This window comes from Tenebrio molitor, chromosome 2 (assembly GCF_963966145.1).
Source record: "Tenebrio molitor chromosome 2, icTenMoli1.1, whole genome shotgun sequence".
In the NCBI taxonomy this organism is placed as follows: Eukaryota; Metazoa; Arthropoda; class Insecta; order Coleoptera; family Tenebrionidae; genus Tenebrio; species Tenebrio molitor.
The window spans coordinates 23,828,488-23,849,937 of NC_091047.1; the positions used below are offsets into that span (position 1 = coordinate 23,828,488).

The 21,450-nt window shown below is 35.6% G+C and overlaps 1 protein-coding gene across 5 annotated transcripts in view; it reads right to left on the minus strand.

The window, feature by feature from the left end:
* Window positions 1-4,745: 4,745 nt before the first annotated feature.
* Window positions 4,746-21,450, minus strand: part of LOC138123069 (multiple PDZ domain protein-like) — a 336,364-nt gene continuing 319,659 nt past the window's right edge. For 2 of the 5 annotated variants that reach the window (XM_069037584.1, XM_069037583.1), the window contains 9 exons: window positions 19,045-19,114; window positions 15,340-15,399; window positions 14,346-14,447; window positions 14,203-14,274; window positions 13,596-13,800; window positions 6,129-6,250; window positions 5,919-6,074; window positions 5,729-5,866; window positions 4,746-5,677 (listed from right to left, as the gene is read on the minus strand). In XM_069037584.1, the coding sequence (XP_068893685.1) occupies window positions 5,504-5,677; window positions 5,729-5,866; window positions 5,919-6,074; window positions 6,129-6,250; window positions 13,596-13,800; window positions 14,203-14,274; window positions 14,346-14,447; window positions 15,340-15,399; window positions 19,045-19,114 (1,099 nt within the window). In that variant the 3' untranslated portion in view covers window positions 4,746-5,503. Of the gene's footprint in view, window positions 5,678-5,728; window positions 5,867-5,918; window positions 6,075-6,128; window positions 6,251-13,595; window positions 13,801-14,202; window positions 14,275-14,345; window positions 14,448-15,339; window positions 15,400-19,044; window positions 19,115-21,450 lie in introns of those variants that run through there. The other 3 variants (XM_069037585.1, XM_069037586.1, XR_011156695.1) reach the window with 3 other exon arrangements.

Genomic DNA, 21,450 nt, shown 5'->3' on the forward strand with positions numbered 1-21,450 from the left:
AAGACTGAAATTAGACAGTAATTTTAATTCTTATCAACTTTCCTTTTAACTATTTTGCCGTAAAATTATTAGGGCAGCCAATAATTGAAACTCTTTATTTTTACATGTAAAATCCTATGTCTCGTAAACCAATTCTACACCCGGTATATGTAGCCCAGGGGCCTACAAAATCTTAACCTTTGCTTAGGCAGAGATTCAGTTTGAAGATATCAAAATTAGTTTGCTAATATGAAATATCAAAATATAATCGGATCAGTATCATTTTCCTATCAAATAGATATTTTTGTATTAAGGGCGTGAAGGAAGCGATTTTGGCCTGCGGCGGAATTATAAGCACGAGGCCCGAAGGGCCGAGGGATTATAAGATGCCAAAGGGCCAAAATCGCCGTTCATGCCCGAAACGCAAACATTATTTTTTGTAAAATCATTTAAATCCACCTTTTAAAGCTTTGAAAAAATAAACGACATGATTCGTTCTCAAAAATCAAGAGTTATGTTGTTGGTTGCCAATGTGATGCAACAAATAAAATAGCTATTAAAATTAATTGTTATTCTTTTAGGCCTTAGGGCGCAAAAGACATTATTTACGCTCGCAAATTACTGTATAAATGACTTCATTTTGATACGATTTTACAAAAAAAAAATATTTTTTTATGGTTCGGGGTAAAACTGAAACCTATTTTCACCCCAAAATATCAAAAAAATGTTAGGGATGACTATTAACAAAAACGCAGTGACGTCATTGCGAGGAAAAGGATAGGGATGGAAAAATTAAAATTATGCGATTTATAAAATTGACCTGTTCGAGTTATTTTCGAACAACTCAGGGGAAGAAAATACATATTTCCATTATTTCAAACCTTTGGCGCCCACTATAACTATGTGTCCCTAACAGTGTCCCTAAAAAAGAAGTCGAGTCCATAGCTCCCTTATTTATTGGACGATTTTAATGATCTATGCACCAAATTAAATGGTTGTGAATAAGCTACAAGATGGCCCACTAAATTCACGTATAGCCCTAAGGGCTACAAGGATAAACTGTAAAAAAAATGTTTCAAATGGGAACACATACTTTTTTTTAGAACTTCTGATGGAGATTTTTATTCTGAAAACAACAATGTATCACAAGTATAACCTGACATAAAAAATAACACTAACTTTTGAAACAAATGACGAGCACCAAGCGAGAAGCTATAAAAATGCATTGCGTTACAGTGTAATAACCAAATTAAGTGAACTGGAAAAACAAATGACAAATAATAACATAGGGATTGGGCAAAGAGGCCGCCAATGTTTAGCGCAAAATGGAGCGCATAAACGATAGTAGGGTTTTTTTTAACTTTTTTTTTTATTTTTGTTATGTAAGTGTATAGTTGTGATACATTGTTGTTTTCAGAATAAAAATCTCTATCAGAATTACTAAAAAAAGTATGTGTTCACATTTGACAGTTTACCATTGAAGCCCCTTAATTTATTAGGCCCTTTTGTAGCCTATTCACAACCATTTAATTTGCTGTATAAATAGTTAAAATCCTCCTATAAATAAGGGAGTTATGGATTCGTCTTCTTTTTTGGGGACACCTGTATGTGTTGTCAATACATTAAACAAATTAAACAATTCTAAGTGTCTGATCTTGTGATTAGACTGCTAGAAACAAAATAACAGTAGCACTGTGTGAGTTAATGCATAAGTATTTACTATCATATGGTGTAAGTGAATTATATTCAGGAAACAAAAATATTTGCCCAGTCCTGTACCTAAGTAAAATGATTCTGTTCATAGTGCTATAGAGACAAAGTGAGTATATTATCGACTGTAATTACACGAGAGGTTTTTTTTTGTCCGAATAAAATTGAATTTTTTTACGATAATTTGGTTGCTTGGTAAATTGACGACACAAACCACCCGATAAAAAACGAGTCTGAAGGACGCGTTTTTTTATCTGGTGGTTTGTGGAGTCAATTTACCAAAAAGAAACCATATTAGAGTTTACAAAATGAAATTTTATCCTGGACGAAAAAAGCCTCGAACGTAATTCGATGAGATAATTTAATGAATAATAATAGGTAGGTAATTATGAAAAATTGAATTGGCCATTTTGCACTTCAATTTATTAGAACCTGTGTCAATGTTTAAGATTGTTGGTTCGTTATCATAACAACAAACAATAATCAGGTTCGCAAAAGTTTGCCATGAAAGTTTAAGCACATTTTATTCAGATGCAAAGTTAGGGCTAACTTTATCCGATGTCAAAGTGACAAATGCATCGCGGCTTATAGGATTTTTTATACATAAATTAAATTATCAAAAAATAAATGTAGGATTTGCGGAACCGAAAGGGAAACCATTGAACACATCATTTCTTGCACCGTTTTGGCTCAAAGCGAATATAAGAAACGTCATGATATATTCGCAAAAATTATACACATGAATTTAGCAGTTAAATTCAACTTATTAAAGGATACACAACCACAGGCGCACCATAATCTTTCAATAATACAATATATGACATCAGGTTACGAAACAATACAAAGATTACCATTTCTGACATAAATAAAGACTACGGCACTTTGACTCCCAGCCTTTGGGCTTCCGGCCTCGGAATTAACCTGGCTCTCGCCCCCCAGACCCCTAATTTCTACCCTATCTGCGTTGGGTCGTCCAAGTCCCTGCGACACCTAACTCATTCGATTTGGGTGCAGTGCCCTCGACTTGTGTCCTCCGAAACACCCTTGCAGATCCCCACACCAGATGAACCAGAGGCCTTCCACCGAGGGCGGTCGAGAAGTTACACGGCCAAGGTCACACGTCATGAAAAAGCCTCGCAGATCCCCACGCCGGCAATCTCACGTCGGTCCTTTTGGTGTGTTCTCGTTTTTCATTGCAACGTGGAAAATCTGCCCCACGGACGACACCCTTAACTTCGGCCAAACATGTGCCCCGTTTTTCCTTGTGGCAAATGGATGGGCGTTCCCGAAATGGACGCCCGTTTCCCTATTTTCCATGACGGACGCAACCACGATCAGTTAAAGTTTCTCCTTTCCGAATCCCAAATTTGAAAATGGACTCGCCCAAAGGTTTATCACTAACGGACTTTTTCCCTCTGAAAATAGACGGGACCCACGGATTCCCATGTTTCCACCCTCCCCTTTCCGTTTTAATTCAACTTTAAAAGTGGACTGGCCCAACGGTTCCCGTCTACCCGGTATTTTACCGCGACGTTGACCTTGACAGACACGATTTTACCTTACCCCAACATGTTCACATACTCTCGATTTTGATGTCTCCCGAACTTAGCGGCATAACAAAGAGAAATTACATACCTGTCCGCCTGTGCTGTCGCCAAGACTATTATACTACCTTACTGGGACGCACTACCTGTCGGCAACACACGTGTCCACTACTCGATTGGTGTTTTAAACAGATTACAAGCAAAAGACAATACCGCAAGTACAAACTGGACAGTTAATAACAGTAACACAAACTATGCAATTTCATTCAGAAATTCAGTTATCGCTCCAATCACCTCTCAATAGGTACGTTTTGTTGGTACATAACCGGAATCGGTTTATGATGGAACGACCGTTTTATTGGTGCACAAAACCGACTCCGACGAAACTTTTCATTCCGTTAAACTACATAGAATGGTCGGTTTGAATGTTAGAAAGTGGGGATTTTATGACAAAACTGTCAAAAATTTTAAGCCGTTTTGTTGGTGGGATGCATTCCGTTCAATCTGGATGACCCAACAAAACGCACCTATTAGCTCGAGAACCGAGAGTCAAGTGAAGTCCCTTATCAGTAGATACCAACAGAAAAACCATGCAAATCAAAAATTACTGTTCTCGCGCAGTCTTGATCCTCGAGTGTGCCCTCTCTTGGTCCCTTCTGGTGTTTGCTGCTACGACGGCAGTTTGAATTCAAACTGGGGCCTTACATCACGATTAATAGATAAATTAAAGTTGAAATCACGTATGTTCAAAGAACTAAATGTGTTTTAAAACTGGCTTTTTATACTGAATTTTAAAAAATCTCATAGCAGGGACGGGCTGCCGCCCCCGGACTGAAATCATGAGCTGCCACTGTTCATCTTTTCACATTTTTGAAACAAATTCTGCCTAAAGAGTGCTACAAATTTTTTTTAAGACTGCACTTCGTATGCTTATTGTATCCATGATTTTTTTTTTAAATTTTTAGAATTAAAACAGTTATGATGACAGATGGCATTACCGCTCCAGTGTTTACAAACTCAGACTAACCAAGTTTGTTTTTTGATAAACTTCATGGCATTTTTATAGTCTTACATAAAATATTTTTTTAATCCGAGCATTCTGCTATTGATGACTTACGCTTTGACACATAATCGTAAACAGCAAGTTTTTATATATTTACGGCTGATAAAAGGTTGATGAGATTTTTTTATACCCATAATACTTGCCTGTCCATTCCCACAACTTAATGTCAGCACTTACGCATAAAAACGACCGGTCTTAAAAACGTTTCATAATTATTCAACACCGGGATAATCTTATTTTATATTTCTTTTTTAATGACCCTCAATTTCGCCGGTACCCGGGAGGAACGATATTTAGTGGTTGAAATGTGATCACTGATCATGTTCCTAGGCGACAATTTTTTTTCACAATTTCTTGTTTGTATCAATTAAAAACAGTTTTGTGTCAAAGATAAAACGCTGTATTTGGTGTGAAATAAAATATCTTCCAGTGACAAGAAAAGTTGTAGCAAGAGATAAAGTGAATTTTATTAAAATTCTAGCATGCACCATTGCATAACCCTATTTACAAAATAGTTCTAGATTTAGTACAAGTAGTGAACTTTTCAAGAGAATATAGTATTTACAAATTATTACAGTCTGTTCAATACATTATTTATTTTTTTAATTGAAATAATGAACTAATGAATACCTAAAAAATATTCTAAACTGATAAATACATGCACATCTTTATTGTAATCATCTATAAATATTATTTTACTTGATTTAATTAAAATCTAAACATTGTTTTTAAGTTGCATAATACTTCATCATCCTACGACTTTTTTGTTAACAAAACAATATTCAAAAATACATTGGAACTTGACATGATCCTAAAAATATTTCCATAAATTATTAATAGTTAAATTACTTACAGTTTATTTTTCTAAAGTTTTAGTTTTATCACAATTTAAGCAGGTATACTATTTTACAAAATAGATACTTAGATAATAAATTAAGTAACAATAACTTAAGTGACTAGATGAACGTTAATAATATACACTGATTTTCATCAAGTAAATGCGACAAATGTTAAATGCAGTGATCGAAACGTAACACATTTACATAAATTAACGGTAAATCAACTCTCAACAACCAAGACAATTTTGGCAATTCTTACGAGTAGGTAAAAGAAGTCTGCGATATTCCTCCAATCGAAATAATATCAATTTTCCGGCGAATGAATAAATACCACAATGTTAATATGGAGTCCACGAAATTCAGATTAATTATCTCGCTACTGGCTTGTATCTGTGTAATTTGAGGGAAACTCTGCCCATTACAGTCTTAAGGATGGCCCCCGCTTCATCACCTGACGAATTTTCCACACTTTGCCCGTTCACAGACACTAAGAGGTCCCCTTTCATTATCCTCCCGTCCACGTCGGCGGTCCCACCATTTATCTAAACATCCCCGAAATAATTCAGGTAAAGTCGCGCTCCCCGCATACTCACAATATCGGCTATGTACACCCCCTTTCCTGATTTCCTGGCGATCACGCTCAACCCCATCCCCTTCCCAGGCTTCTTGATCAGGTCCACGTCCAGTCTGGTGTATTCGATTCTCTCGGGTCGGTACACGACCAACTTCATCTAAACGCCACCCCTTTATTAGTCCCGCAGGAACCCCCGGTGCAATACTCACCTTTGGCAGTGTTTGTCTAAGAGCTTGTGAGGCTGTGGTGTGTGTTACGTCTTTCAATTGCGTCGCGTTGACTTCGAGGATTTGATCGCCGGGTCTCAACCGATTATCCCTATCCGCCGCCCCACCGGGATACACTTCCACCACCACGATGCCGTTCTGTAAAAATAACACTTTTATTCTCCCTTTTCCAGCGTTCTCTCGCCGACTTACCGGAATCGCGGTGTCTTTACCGCCCACGAAGAATACTCCCAATCCCTTGTTATCCGTTGGGATTTCGATTGCAACGTCTTTTCCTGAAGTGATCGAACATGTTGTCAGATCAGCTACTGGCTCTGGAAAACGGAAAAAGTACAATTTAGAAATTGGAAACTCCGCGGAAAAGGGGTGAGTACGTTTGCGATTTTTTTCTGAAAATCTGGGAAACATCGAACATGTTAGCGTGTTTACTCACCATGTTCAAACATCACTTTCGATTATCTATCGCCATGATTACCTGTATAAAAAATACTTGAAAACATCTGATAACGACGTTTTCCGTCAATAGAATCACGTTGAATAGATTTGGCTAGGTTCGTGGTTCGTGCATTCATAAAGTAAAGTGATTCTGATAAAAGATGCGACTTGGGTGGCAAAAATGTAAAAGTGCACTTTTGGTACTTGTTACAAACGGTAAAAATGAGCTCGTCTGAATTAGTATTGTATCTAGCACAACTCCATTCTTTTGGAATTGAGGTTTTCTAAAAAAGACTCGGTTATAAAATGTCGTTCTGTAAGTATCGCCTGTTCATCTTGGAACTTTTTCTGATTGAAATTTAAAAAAATTAAATTGTAACACTTTGATGTTTGTGAAGCGGGTGTTGCGTCCAGCGTCCCTAAAAACGTTTCTTACGGAAATCTGGGCCATGCGTTAAGACACAATCTACTTAAAAACTATTTTTTGACAGCAACATACATGCACCAAGTTGTGACAACGGTGTGTGCTAACTGTAATGTAGGTACATGATTAATTCACATTCGTACACTTAGGGCTTATTACGCTAATAACAGTGCTGATAAACTAAATCGTTTTAACAATTTCTACAACAAGCTCCCGCATACGAATTTATTTTGCCCTATGTACCGGAAATAATGTTAAATAAAAAACAGCATCAAAGGAAGAAGGCTACAAGTGGTAATAAATCTACCTAGGTTTATTTTACAAAACTTTTCGGAATTTCGGAAGTCTTGTTTTGAAAGCGTATTTATCAAATGTAAATATTTATGTGTATATAATCTATCAGTTAGTATCTTTTTAAACTTTCTTTTATACATGTACAAAACACTAACATCATTTAAATGAATTAATATATGTATTTTAAATAGATACATATTTTCTATTATCTTTATGTATAATTTATAGCTCGAATTTATAAAATAAAAATTTTGAAGCAATATCAGAATATTTAAATGGCACGGTTTTGATAAGGTGTGTAACTGGGTCGGCAAAATTGTTTCGTTTGTAAGCGGCAATATTTAGTTTTGCAAAAATAAAGATCTAAAACGAGACTAAATTGGAAAATGTCATATCCCAATTAAAAAAAGACAGGAATACTGTTTTTACAATGTTATCTAATAATGTTACGCATGAGAATGCAATTTGCATTTCTTCATCATGCCTATACAGGTGTCCCGAAAAGGCGCACTCACTACTTACTACCTGATTGAGGATGTATAAATGTACATGAAAGAAATATGGAAAAAAATTTTGAGACAAAAAAATCAATTATTGCAAAAATGATAGTACAATGTAAACAAAGATATACTCGTACATCATTAATTACCTTGCAGTGTTGCCTTTGTGGATTGAAGATAATTTTTACGATTTCCTAAACTTCTAAATTCTCTATTATGCAGGATCGGATATTGGTAGTGAGTGATCTTGTACTTTGCGATAATACATACGATTAAAGGTAGTTTTCATGACAATTTAATACATTTATTTCGAAATAATTGACCTGTTAGGTGCCACTTTCAAAGACCGCCAAATCAGCAAATAAGTCCAATAGAATTTTTTTAACATTTTTCTCACGTTTATGGTAATCTCTCTACACCGTAGTGCATCGGAAGTGCGCCATTTTCGGTATATTATAATAATATGTACCTTCATAAGAAAAACAATCGTTTCAATTTGAAGAACAAAAAGTGGAGCGGTAACAGTTGCACAGTTGTCTATTTATTCACAATGACTTTGCGTTAGGTTACTTACGATAAAAAAATTATGAGGTCTTCTTTTTTGAAATTTTAATACGCACAGTCAGAAACCAGGGTTAGTGTTAGAAGGAAAAATTTAAATTGTTTCAAATCAGGAAAGCGAACAAGGGCGAAACATTATCGAACTAGTAGAAAATTGGAAGACTTTCAGAATTGTTTAAATGATATTTTCTCAGAAGTGGGTGAAAAAGGAAACTTGGATCTCCAACACGAGAAATATTTGCGTATTGTGTTTATTTTAAAGTTGGAGCAAAAGAAATTATTTCACAAATTCAAGAGTAAAAAATGTTTTCGAAAAGAATAATTTGACAGAAATATTTACAGAATATAAACAATCAATCATTTCAAAAAATTGAAGGTCTGAGTATGAAGGGAAATAGATTCACATATTAAGGAAACCGGAATATGGACAAAACATATCGAACCGTTAAATTGGATTGAATTTTTTAAGTGGCATTTTTTCGGAAATTAATGAAAAAGGAAATTTATTTTTGCAAAATGCATCGCAGATTTCAAAAATTCACAATCCTAAAACAAGTTTTTTCAGGCGTAATTTGGTAGTATGTAATATTTATAGAACAATTGAGCATTTAAAAAAAATTCGCCAGTTCAAATCCCTTTAGCTGATAATAGTATATTATTATAGGAGTTTAATAATACGCTTTATTATCACATGAGTGTGTTTAAAGCACGACGAGCGTAGCGAGAAGTGCTTTAATGGAACGAATGTGATAATACGTCTTATTAAACGAGTGTAATATACTATTTTATTTACTTTGCTTTACTAATTCCTGAAATTTCAGCTGCTCAAGTTTTCATATTAGACTAGGGACTTTCGCGTGGGTTGGTAATAGATATTTTTCACAAAAATGTAAGGTTATATTTACTACATTTTCTTCACTCGTTACCTTGACGCCTGACATCAAACGGCTGATGTTGCCAATATAACAAAAGCTAAAACTTACCAAAAACAGTTTAATAATATGATTCATTATTAAACTGTTTTTTAAACTGTTTTTTAGATAAATAATTATTTAATATCGTAAAAATTGTCATTTTCGCCTAACAAACGTCATACGTATATAAAATACACAGCATGCCTTTTTGAATAATTATTTTACGTTTATTTTCTATTTAATGTTTTAATTTTGACTTTGTGCACGATAGAGTCGTCAATTAGGTACTAAAAATACGGTTTATGAAGGCCAACAGATTAGCCACTTCCTTCGCCACTCTTGATCGCTTTTGTGGTTAGGATAAGCGACAATCTGAACAGAAAAAAATTACCATTGCCGGACAACTTAATTTTTTGTTGTTAAACAAGAGGAAATCACTTTTTCATATCATATTTTTTTTTTACCACCTTGGGAGGTGAAGTTCTAAATTTTCTTTGCTCAGAAAGTTTCTTCCGATACCACCCAGTTTTAGCATCGCTGCCAAAGCACTGACAGCGAATTAAAATAAATCAATTCGTCAGTAAGTATACTTTTTGGTTACTTCATACTTATACAAAAAGTTTCGTATCAATTTTTTTTGCGTTCCTTATATCCAAATCTGAAAAGTTTTTGTCAAAATTTTTATCACTAAAGGCAACATCCACTACAAAAAATGAATATTTGGAACGAATGATCTACGTTTATGAAACTAATAAATAAAACTTATGGTCTATTCTAAAAAGTGATCAAAAAGAAAACAAATCAGAGCAGGTGTTCCAAATTATTACACAGGCCTACAAAACAAAACTTTTTAATCGTTTTGATTTTGATAACTGATTTTGTATAATATTGGAACCCTGATTACAAAAATTCCCTTCATTTTTTGTATTACGTCAGGTTTTTGACAAGTAACAAAATAGTATATTATGCACCGAGGGAGTGAAGTGGATGATCATTCACTCGCGAGGTCCATATACTATTTTTTGCACAACTCACCGATTTTAATAGAAAAAAGACGAAAATTTGTAAATTATCACTAACTGTCAAGCTAAATTGAAGTGTCATGTTGACAGTTAAAAATAATTTTTAACCTTTCGGCCTTTTTCAATTAAAATTTTTGAATCGTGCAAATAATAGTATCTGCACCTCGGGAATGCATGATTGTTACCGTCGTTGCTTTGTAGGACCCTCGGGCTTCGCCTTCGGGCTACAAACTGCACCTCGAGTGAAAAAAAAAAAAATTCGAAATAAATATGTACCATAAAAGGTTGAATAGGCTATGGTTTTTTGCCCAAGGGAAAAAAAGATGACTAAAAGCTTGAGTTGGCTGCGGTTTTTTGCCCAAGGGGAAAAAAGAGCCACTTTACTCCATACAATCAGGGAGTAAAGTTGCTCATTATATACAGGTCGTGCAAAAAAATAATTAAGCAATTTATTTAGGAAAATAACATGTTCATAATAATTCTTGGTTTAAAATCAAACTAAATTTTTTATTTCTTATGAGAATGGCATCTTTGACGCTTTGTGAGGAAACTTCTTTTAATTGATTGTCTGTTGTATGTTTTTTTTTTTGGTACATCGTGCTGTAACATCCAGCAAAAGTCTGCCATCATTGATACGCTCCATATTCCTTGATATCACCTGTCCATTTCTTTTATATCTTGGTGAAAACGTTCCCCTTATTCCTCGCTAATAGCACCAAGATTTTTAGGAAAAAGATTTAAGTGCGAAAATAGGAAATGCACTTTCAAACTCATATTACAACCCAAGATGTGTAAATTTTCCAACATGATTCTTACAATATTTTTGTAGTCTTCATCTTTGTGATTTCCAAGCAAATTTTTCTATGACGTTCTTCAATGCCTGCCAGGCATTTCTTTCAACAACATTCATAGAATATTACAGTATCGAATTTTTTAATGAATTCGTTCATTCTTGGTGAACATTTCAATTTTAGAAAAAACGAATTGTGAAAAAACTAGACGTGATAGCGCAAAACCAAAATCATTTTCGTAATCAGGGGGTCGAAATTGTTCAAAAACTGTCAATTTTATGCAAACAAGGAAATCAGTGTAGACCTGTGTTATCGGTCATGTACTCATGTCATTGCGGATCCTATGCAAATAACCGTTCAATGCATGGGCGTAGACAAAATGTGGTCTCAAACGCTACTTTATAATAAATAGGTGATGCATTTTAAACGTTGGAATTACATGTAATTGTGCACTTTTTTATCATTATCTGATAATGGAGAAAATTTATAAAATAAACAACACGAGCAACATTTTCCTTCGTAATGGGTAATTTACCAGCTTTATTGCGAGACGCGACGCCACTGGTAAGTAGATTTTTCGGTGAAATGTCACAGAAACGTCAGTTTTAAAGCAACGGTGGTGATTTGTTTTCTTGTTGATCACTTTGTATTCTAGTCTAGAACAGGATATTTTATCTTTTTTGGGGGATTTCTTTTTAAACTATAAAACCTGCTACTGTCGTTCCTTTTATGTGTACAACATTATAAATGTCTTGTTACATTTACAAATATTTATAGACAAAAAAAATGTCAATTAAACTTATCATAACCTATTAGGTATATTCGAGAAAAAACAGTTTCCAAATGGCTGCTATGATTTCAGCAGTTCTGCTTATCTCGAAAAAGAAAACAATAACATTTCTTCTTGCACCGTTTTGGCTCAAAGCGAATATAAAAAACGTCATGATATATTCGCAAAAATTATACACATGAATTTAGCAGTTAAATTCAATTTATTAAAGGATACACAACCACATTACATTTATAAACCAGAAAGTTGTTTAGAAAATGACAATTACAAATTATATTTTGATCGGACAGTTTTAACTGACATTCACATTCAGCATAACAGACCAGACATTATTATTTTAAATAAACAACAAAAGCAAGCATATCTTTTAGATATAGCTGTTCCAAATTCACACAATATAACACAGACATATAATACAAAAATTAATAAATATTTAGAACTCTCCGTTGCTATGAGAAATCTTTGGTGTTTAGAAAAAATTTCGATTTTACCATTTATAATTTCAGCAACAGGAATAGTACCCCAATCTCTTTTTAAAAATTTAAAAATTTTGGACTTAGAGAACACATTGGTGGTTGAAATTCAAAAAGGTATATTATTATACTCATGTCACATCGTGAGGAAATTCCTTAACATTGACACAGAACATAAAACACAAAAAAGTCAAAATGCGGAGGCGAGACGCCGGTAATTATGTTGATAAGCACTGCACTATTACTTGATAGTATTATCCGTAATAGTGTATGTACTCCGGCAAAATTGCCGTGCCGCCGGGTGGAGGTGGGATAGGAATTTTGTTTTTTACCTTCGCGAAAATTTTGACTTATGTAATTTGATATGTAGGTACTTGAAATAATGACATGTGCACTGAAGGTACTAAATTTGAAATCCATGGGTTGTTAAGTAGATCTTGAGGTAGGTATTGGGTGATTCAAAATTATTGTGGATAAGTATGGCAACTATGTACGAAAATGTATGTGGCAACTGTGTGGGTGGGGTAGAGCTGACATTTGTATGACATTTCATAAGCATGCATTTGATTTTTTTTTTATACCATTGCATGTTGACTTGACAATTTTCAAAATTGCGCGACTATGACCTGTCAAAGAAATATCAACTGTTATCCTACCCACATAAATTTTCGTACATAGTTGCCATACTTATCTACAATCATTTTGAATCACCCAATATTATGACAGTCATTTTAAAACAGACTTTCGAGAAAACGTGTTTAAAGTTCTCGTATCTACCGTTTTAATGAGGAATTTTGTTTAAACCGCTACAAATTAGTAACTGTTGTTAATTTCCGCAGTGGTTCAGATACGTCTTTTCGAATCATTATTCTTGAAAATTTCTACTAGATCAGAATATCATGAAAAAATTGGACTACCTCTTAATTTTTTATTTTTTTTGAATATTAACGAACAATGGTGGACTGTTGAATTCTTGAGGTTCCCAAAAAAATAAGCATTTTGTGGTGGAAATGAAAACAACCCACCGGCGAACAAAATCTGATTTAGCAGTCAATCGGAGGCCCCAAAATGAAATCATCGTTCAGAATAATGCGTCAGTGCGAAACATAACTGAAAATTTTACTACCTCTACGAGTCCGAAGGCGACGTTTATGTGCGATCATACGCACCGACCGGTTATATGCATTAAACATTAATGGCATCGTTACATCAGTAACTTAATTCCGAACAGTCGGCTAGAACTACCACCGAAACTTGAACGGCACAAACTTCCTCTCGAATCCAACAGACATTACAGCGGCAATCAGGGGGTGGAGCGGTGGCGACAATCAAACAACAAATTTCCACTCGAGACCGAAAAGAAAAATCGCCACGTTACAAGTGTACACGTGCCCGTGCATGTTTCACGATGGCAAAAAAAGCAACACCGTCTCCACAGCCGCGGTGGCCACTCACCAGGTACTGGTGTGCTGGGTCTAGACGGTGGCCCGGAAGGTTTCAGAGTTGCCGGCTTGCCGACGGCGTTCTGCTTGCTGTTCTCGACGACGTTGGCGGCGCTCTGCGTCACCGCCGCCGGCTGACCCTGCTGTTGATCTCTTTTGCCCGGATTCGACACCACCAGGGTCACGAGACCTTCGGTTCGTTTCAGCAAGTTGGCGGCCTGCAAAGTCAACGAAAAAATGACACTTCTTTCGAGACGGAACGCGAGGAGAACGCGCAGCGCGGAGCAGCGCAGCGCGGGCATCTCACCTCGAACATGATATAAAAATATTCAAACACGGGATACTGAGTTTACATTAGTTGTGGCATATGTGGGTAGGTGTTATCTGGATGTTTTTATCATGTAAACGTTAGATTATTTAATGAACTAACACAACGGTGTATTGTGGAAGATTAAAATTAAAACGGTAAAAATATTACACAACTGATGCGGATACAAAAGTAACGTAAATAAACGCCGGGGGAGGAAACGGACAAAAGGGGGGCGAACGGCCGATACGGCGAGGGGACGGAACGAAAAAAGCAAAAAAAGCAGATATCGGCTCGATTTTCGTATACTTACTGTATCGTAATTAGAACCAACGAGCGAGTCTTTATTAACAGCCAGGATCATTTCTCCGATTTCTAGGCCGGCCTTCAATGGAAAAAACACAGCTTTATGTAGTAAAGAAACAATAACAAGCTCCAAAAAAGCGTCTCCGTTACCTTCTCCGCAAAGCTGCCCTCCTGGATGTCCGAGATGAATATACCCTGGCCCACTTCCGCATGCTTGCCTTCTATTATCATAATACCTAAGCTCTGGTTGCCCTATACACAACAGATAAAAACACATCGGTCTAAACAACTCTCAGAATTTACCCTACACATCATGGAGGGGTGATTTTACTCCATGGGCGTCGACTCTTCAACTAATTGCGACTCGACCGGAGTCAAATTTGTTCCGCCCGAAAATCCACTAACGAACCTAAACTCCTATCGGCGGGCTTTTAATACACAATTAACTAAATTAGATGGAGGACCGACCCGACCCCCCAATATTTCCCTTCGCCCATCGAAAAATTAAAAATTCACCCGATCGAAAGATCGAAAAGTCCCCCTTCCATCCTCCCATTCATTTTTTGCACTACTTTTAATATCGTGATGGACGCGTTTTCGATTCAATTTTTTACACAATACGATTGGACGATAAATTTTTCATATGGCGGTGCTCCTTAATCACCGTCTCGTAATTTAATGTCGGTAGTAACGGCGGAACGACCCCAAAACCTCCATAATTATTTCAGGACGCTACCCGAACCCGATCAATCGTCTCTCGCAAAAAAAGGACGATCATAATAAAATTTCGGAACAATAAGAATCGACGCCCATGAATCAACCGATTACACTTAGTACAGTTCGCTTGAAAGCAAATGCTCTCTTTTGAACGGCATTTGCTTCGCAACGTCTGCTGTTATGTATAGTGTGTACCTTGAAGCGGTACCGCGGCGTGTTGTGTGTGTGTGTGTGTGTGGTGTGGTGCGATGTGGTGCCATCTAGCGTATTGTGTTAAAATAATGTCAACAGCAATTAAGAAATTCTTGTGGCTGTGTGGTAACAAGTTAGCGTTAACACTGATTTGCAATCGTGATGGTGGTGAACGTGGTGACAATAATAGTACTAGTAATAAAAGAAAAATGAAGAAAAAATATCTAATGGTTACCTTTTTAATGGCGACGGTTCGAACATTCGGATAGCTAGCGCTAAACTGCTCCTCGGTGGCCTGCAGAAACAAAAATAACCTCAAACAACACATAGCATAACATGCCGCCAAAAAGAATCATTTACTTTGTCCAGTTTCATAAGTGATTCTGCAACATTAAACATCAAAAAGAAGTCGATGCAGCGTATTGGGTGCATGACAAGCGAACAACATTATATGATGCATTCTTTGTCGTCCTGTATTTTCCTTTCTCGTTTTTTTCGTATGTACAAAGGGCGGGACGGTATAAAGAACGACAACTGGAAGGAAAAATGAAAATCGAACGCGGCGACGTCGGTGCGACTATTGTGTTTAGCAACATCGCAACTTGTCCTGCTGAGCTGACCTTCGTCGCAGTGGTCGGCTAATTACAGTCAATTTAAGTAAAATTGAAAAATATAAGAAAATTACAAGGTGGACGGTTTTCCTTTGCGGCTCTTTTAGCCGCCATCCGACATTCCCACACCGAAAACGTGTCCAAGGGACATTTTTTTTGTTCGGAAGTTTCCACTCCAGCGGGACACGTTTATCAAAATTTGCCCTATCGCAAACAATTAAAAGACCACTCTGTTAACGACTTTCCCTTATTGATATATTTACTGCGATAGGAAAATGAGTATATTGCCAGATTCTTATCAGCGGAAGTGGTTTTACGATAACAGTTCGTAACTACTTCAAGGTTGAGCAGGAAAATGTTCCGACTTCCAAAATGTAAAACGAGTTCTTTTCAAACACTTAAATATTAACATTAATATTCATCGTTCTGCCTGAGATCATGTTATACATACTTACATATGGTGTTGTGTGAACTATTTTAGAAATGTATGTTTTGAAGCGAAATATTCGTGTGAGAGGGTCTTCAGGAGTGTTCGAAAGACGGCATCTAACTCAGCAGTACAAAAATATTTAGAGAATGGCAACGGATAAGTCAGTTTATTGCGGTAAATGGAAATGTAAAAAAAATTGAAAATCACGCAGACCTAGGTCACCAGTGTACCATTAGTTCTTCCTTCTTACCACACCATTGTTGGATAGTTTTTTTTTAACATAAAAAACAATTTTTTAAATTTTAAAAACTTGAAACGTTGGTTTCAAAAGAAAAATAAAATTGATATTTCCACATTAAAATTCCAAAATCACTCAATTTGTGTCAGTACTACAGGTACTACTGTATACATTACCACAATTGTTTTTTTTTTTAATTATGTCCATCTTTTTACAGGAAAGTGTTTGTTGTTCAGTTTATTTTTGAAAACGTCAGAGAAATATTATTATTATTATTATTATATATAATTTTTCGAACAGTTTGTTTACTTTTTTAAATCTGGACAACCACGCTCAAATCGACTTAAACCTACTCGTATTTCATCTTGGCCCAAAGTTTTATGGTGGTAAAACTATAAAATTGATAATCAATGAATACTTACTAATTTTAAACTACATAAATACCAAATTAAATGTAGTAGCAATTCAAATTTACTGTTGTCTTAGCACAAGAAGACTAATTTAGTGGTTTTTCAAAAGTGAAGGCCTGATTAAGTTAATAGGTAAGTATCTCATTGTTTTTTTTTAATAAAAATGTTACTAATTTGGCAATTAAATTAGATTCTTCAGTATTTTGTTGAAGAATTTTATGGCATTGTGTTGTAAAATTACATCTACAAATCGCCTTGATATTTACACCATAGATTGTTGTAGAAAATTAATAAATAAAGAAACAGACATTTAATTCAAACAGTTTGAAAAAATAATAAATCACGTGATAAAATGGCTTATGCCCGTTTCCATCAGTTGCAGTTAGATGTTTGGATTAACTTAAGCGGGACTTAACTAATACATTTCGTTGCACTGGTTTTAAATTTCAGTTAAAATTCCGTTTAACTAATCTGAACCTAGGGTTCCGCGTAAGGTTTCAGTTAAGAAAACTGACCAATCAGACTCCTGGGTTATTCCGCCATTCCGCGCATGGCACTTGACTGTCAACAGACATGTTTGTACTTGTGTTAAAAGTTAGATTTTTTTGTTATAGTTGGAACGGAATTTTATATTTATATTCTATGTTTAGTCATCGTTTATTTCATCATTCCTTCAAATATATTAAACATTAAATTTAGATTTATTAAATTTTAAAAATAAAACGTACAGTAGTTACGTTAAGTATTTAATTCTATCATAATTTACTTAAAGAGGACTTCAAAAAATTTATTTGAATTCTTCAGTTTCAAAAATTTAGTATTCGAAAGTAAAATTCCTGAATTACATACGTACTTGTATTTTTTATCAATTTTTTTAAATCTTTTTCCTCTGTAAAAACTTTATCTTTTTCACCTTTTTCATATTTTGCATTTCTTTCTTTCATATTCAGAATGCAATTACAAATATTTTCAGTTGTAATACGACGAGTAGTCAATGTTATGTCGATTGTTTTTGTGGAGGTGTTACGAATGTCAACGGCGCTGGGATATGAATTTGACGAGTGCGTAGCACGAGTCGAATTTGGAAGCGCCGTTGACGTGAGTAAATATAGGACTATTTAATGAATCAAATTCCTCAAATTTGTCTCAGTTTTTCAAATTGTACATTTCAATTTGTTAGAAAATAATATTTGTATGTTCATTTTTCGCTGCAAAAAAAAGTTGAAAAAATTTTCATTTGTTTAAAATATTTATTTCAAGCACTAGTGCACTATTCGATGATATTTGTATTAAATCCGTTGGAATTCTTTTGTAACCATGGAAATCACTAAAATTAAGTTTGATTCATTGGTTGATGGACATTAAGTGACAGATGTATTAAATAGTCAAATCTATTTTTGGAGTTCACTTACCATACTTGTTTTAAATTGATTTAAAAAAAAAACTACCAAACTAAAAGCTAACATTGTTTTTACACCATTGTTCAACACTAACACAAGTTACACTAAGAATTAGTAACAGCAAAATGTATTTAGAAAAATTAATAGAACAAAGCAAGAACATTCGGCTGGAAATTTTAAATTTCTAAATTAAATTGTGGGAATTTCAAAATGGCCAATGATGGTCAAGGTAATAATTGTACAGCGTCATCGGTAAAATTTTTTAGAAGTTGTTGAGCGGAAGTTTACTAACTTTTACCTGGTGCAACGAAACTAAAATTTAACCGTCACTTAAAGTTATAAACGGGCATAACTGTACATCTGTCTGGTGATACAGATCATGATCGTAAAAAGAAGGCGGTTTGAGCGACATTTAAAACAGAATACGTATATTTAAAAATTATAATGTGAAATGCCGACCGAACTAAATGAAACAGAGGATTTAATAGAGACAATGCTGTGTCAGATAAAACAGAAACAAAAATAAATATTTGCGTGGAACAATTATTAATTTGATTAACGGGGAAGCCGCCAGTTGTACTTTTTGTAGGTGTCTATCCATCCGACACAGAAGCAAATAATTGCAATTTGTGGTTTTGCCGTGTTCGACCAAATCAAGTCGTAACTTAATTCGACCGCAATTGGCACAATTATTCGAAACGTCAAAAGTAAGTGACATTCGAGGCTGGGAACAGTATCGACCGATAAGAGATATGATTTGGCGCTCATTCGAAAACGAAATTCATGTGACGGTTATGTCATGGCCGCGGCAAAGTAGTGAATCAATCGATATCGAATCGTGAGAAACTTACCTCTTCCGCCAAGGAAACTGGAAACTGTGTGATGGGCTTAACAGCGATGTCATCGATGGCAGTTTTTCGCCTGTAAAAAAGTAAGGTCATCAAGACAAATCGCACGGAACGTCCGAACACCGATTGACGAATCGAACGAACAACTCAAAAGGTAAAAATTCGTACCGCAACAGAAGGAAATACTGAGGGAATAACAGTGTTAACATATCTTCTTAACCTTAACGGGCGACATAGGTATGCATGTTTACAAAAAACTCGTTCTGCCAGCTATGCTCACAACAATATCTAATAGTACAATTAATAAAAACAAACAAAACATCTAAACCCTGAAGCGGAACAAGGAGGAGAGAACGACTCTGGATGAACTTTTATCAGCTGATGTGTGCTACGGACAGGACTGGGATGGGGTTTGGGATGCGGCGAGGTTTATTATGTTTATGAACGTGGTGCACTTGTGCATGAGGACGAGGACGAGGTCGAACTTCGGCTCGGTTATCGCGAAATAGTCGAGAAAAAACCGGTAAAGGCCGCAGACGTGCCAATGTCGTGGCGGTTCCGCCGCACGCAAAATCACGGCGAACCGCGGGCTGCCTATCCGCACCTCGCACAGGCTGTAAATCCTGCTGAACATAATTCTTGTGGCAACTTCGACGATCGGTTCAGACCGTGGGGCAATTAAGTGTCTCCACATTATCGACAATTTATTACACTTTATTACCTACTACTTTCGACAATAAACGACGAGCATAAATCACGGTTCACGTCCGAACGCCAGACTAGGATTTCATAACTCATTTGCTCGTTTCAACAGATTTCGGTTTGAAACGGTGGCAGTACACAGTGACGGGGTTTCAGAGTAGACAATTTGACGAGTTGTGCGCCAGATCAAACGGGGTTGAAGTTTGGGGGTTGCTTTGTTAGCAGAGAGGCAGGGTCGGGGTGGTCATGCTTACCTGATGATATCCTGCGGGGTTTTTCTGTCAACATAAAAGGATTAGATTCTTTGAGACGTTCCTTGTTTTGAAAAATTATCGTAAATATCACAAATTACACGAAAAATATGACTTGTCGCAAGAGCTTGGCGCATTTGCGGATTTGTCCTTTCGACCGGCACGAATAAATAACGTGAGTAAGATTTGTTTCGTACTGAAAAAAGTCGAGAAGAAGCGAAAGGGCAAGATGGGGAAATATAATTTTAGAAAGAAAAATGTGACACGTGGAATACCGTTGCTAGCTAAAGATAGAAGGAAACTTGGAGAAAAAGTAAAGAGGGAGTAAAATGCGTAGCAAGCAGGAAAGAGAAGTGACGGGAGAGCTTCAAAAATAGACACATTTAACTGTTTAAGTTATGGTTTCATAGAAAAAGAGTGGAGAAAGTATTTGTAAGGAAGAAAAATTGAGAATGAGATTTATTATAAAATGAAAAAATATAATGGTGGATGATGCTGTTGTCGTGTAGGGGGTTCTGGGGTAGAAGCAGTACGAAGTAACTAGGTTAAAGAGAGACAGAGAATTGTATTAGAAAACCAAGGGTGACTAATTAAGAAGTGAAGTCGGGAAACGAACAATAAAATTCGAGGAATAGATAAGAAAAACCCCAATTCTTGAAAGACAGTCACAAAATAAAAGCAGATAAGGAAAAACACAAAACTAAATTAATATGCCAGATGATAATGAAAATGAAATACTTTGTGATAAAAAGTTTTCATAGTTGATGGGTAGATGGTTCTGCGGTTCAAACGGTGCAAAGTGAATGGCCAAGAAATGGACTGAATTTTATTAGATTACTTGGAGGAAAGCAGCAGTGGGATGATATACTTATACAGAGCGTATCGTGAAGTTCGCACACATGTGAATTTTTTTATTTACTGTGAACTAAATACTAAAAATATGACAAACCAAGTTTAGCCCGTGACTTCCGGTATACAATTTTAATTAAAAAAAATCCGAAAGTGAATGTATCGAAATAAGTTACAGGAAAATGTCGGTTCTAATGAGGTTTTTGCGCCTACCTGTGAATTTTCAAAACACAAAAATCACTTATTTTAACAAAAAAATCAAATTTCACAAATTGAATTTCAAACTGATCCAGCAGAAAAAGTATGAGGGAGCAAATCTGAGTTTTGAGACTTCTTAAACTCGCAATAATTTTTATTGTAAGAAATGAATACTCTGAACTAGTTTTCGGAAATATGCTAGTGTGGTACCCCAATAATAATAGTAATAGTTTTCTAAAATTTGGTACGAGTAATGGGTACAAAACTTGGAATGTAGGATTAATGACTGTTGTTCTTTTTAAGTGCTATTGAACGTTTCAATATTTTTATATAAATAGAAGAAAAAATTCATGAAACTTTATTTCTCGTTCAAGTGTTTTTTTCTACCTATTTGAAAACGATTACTATT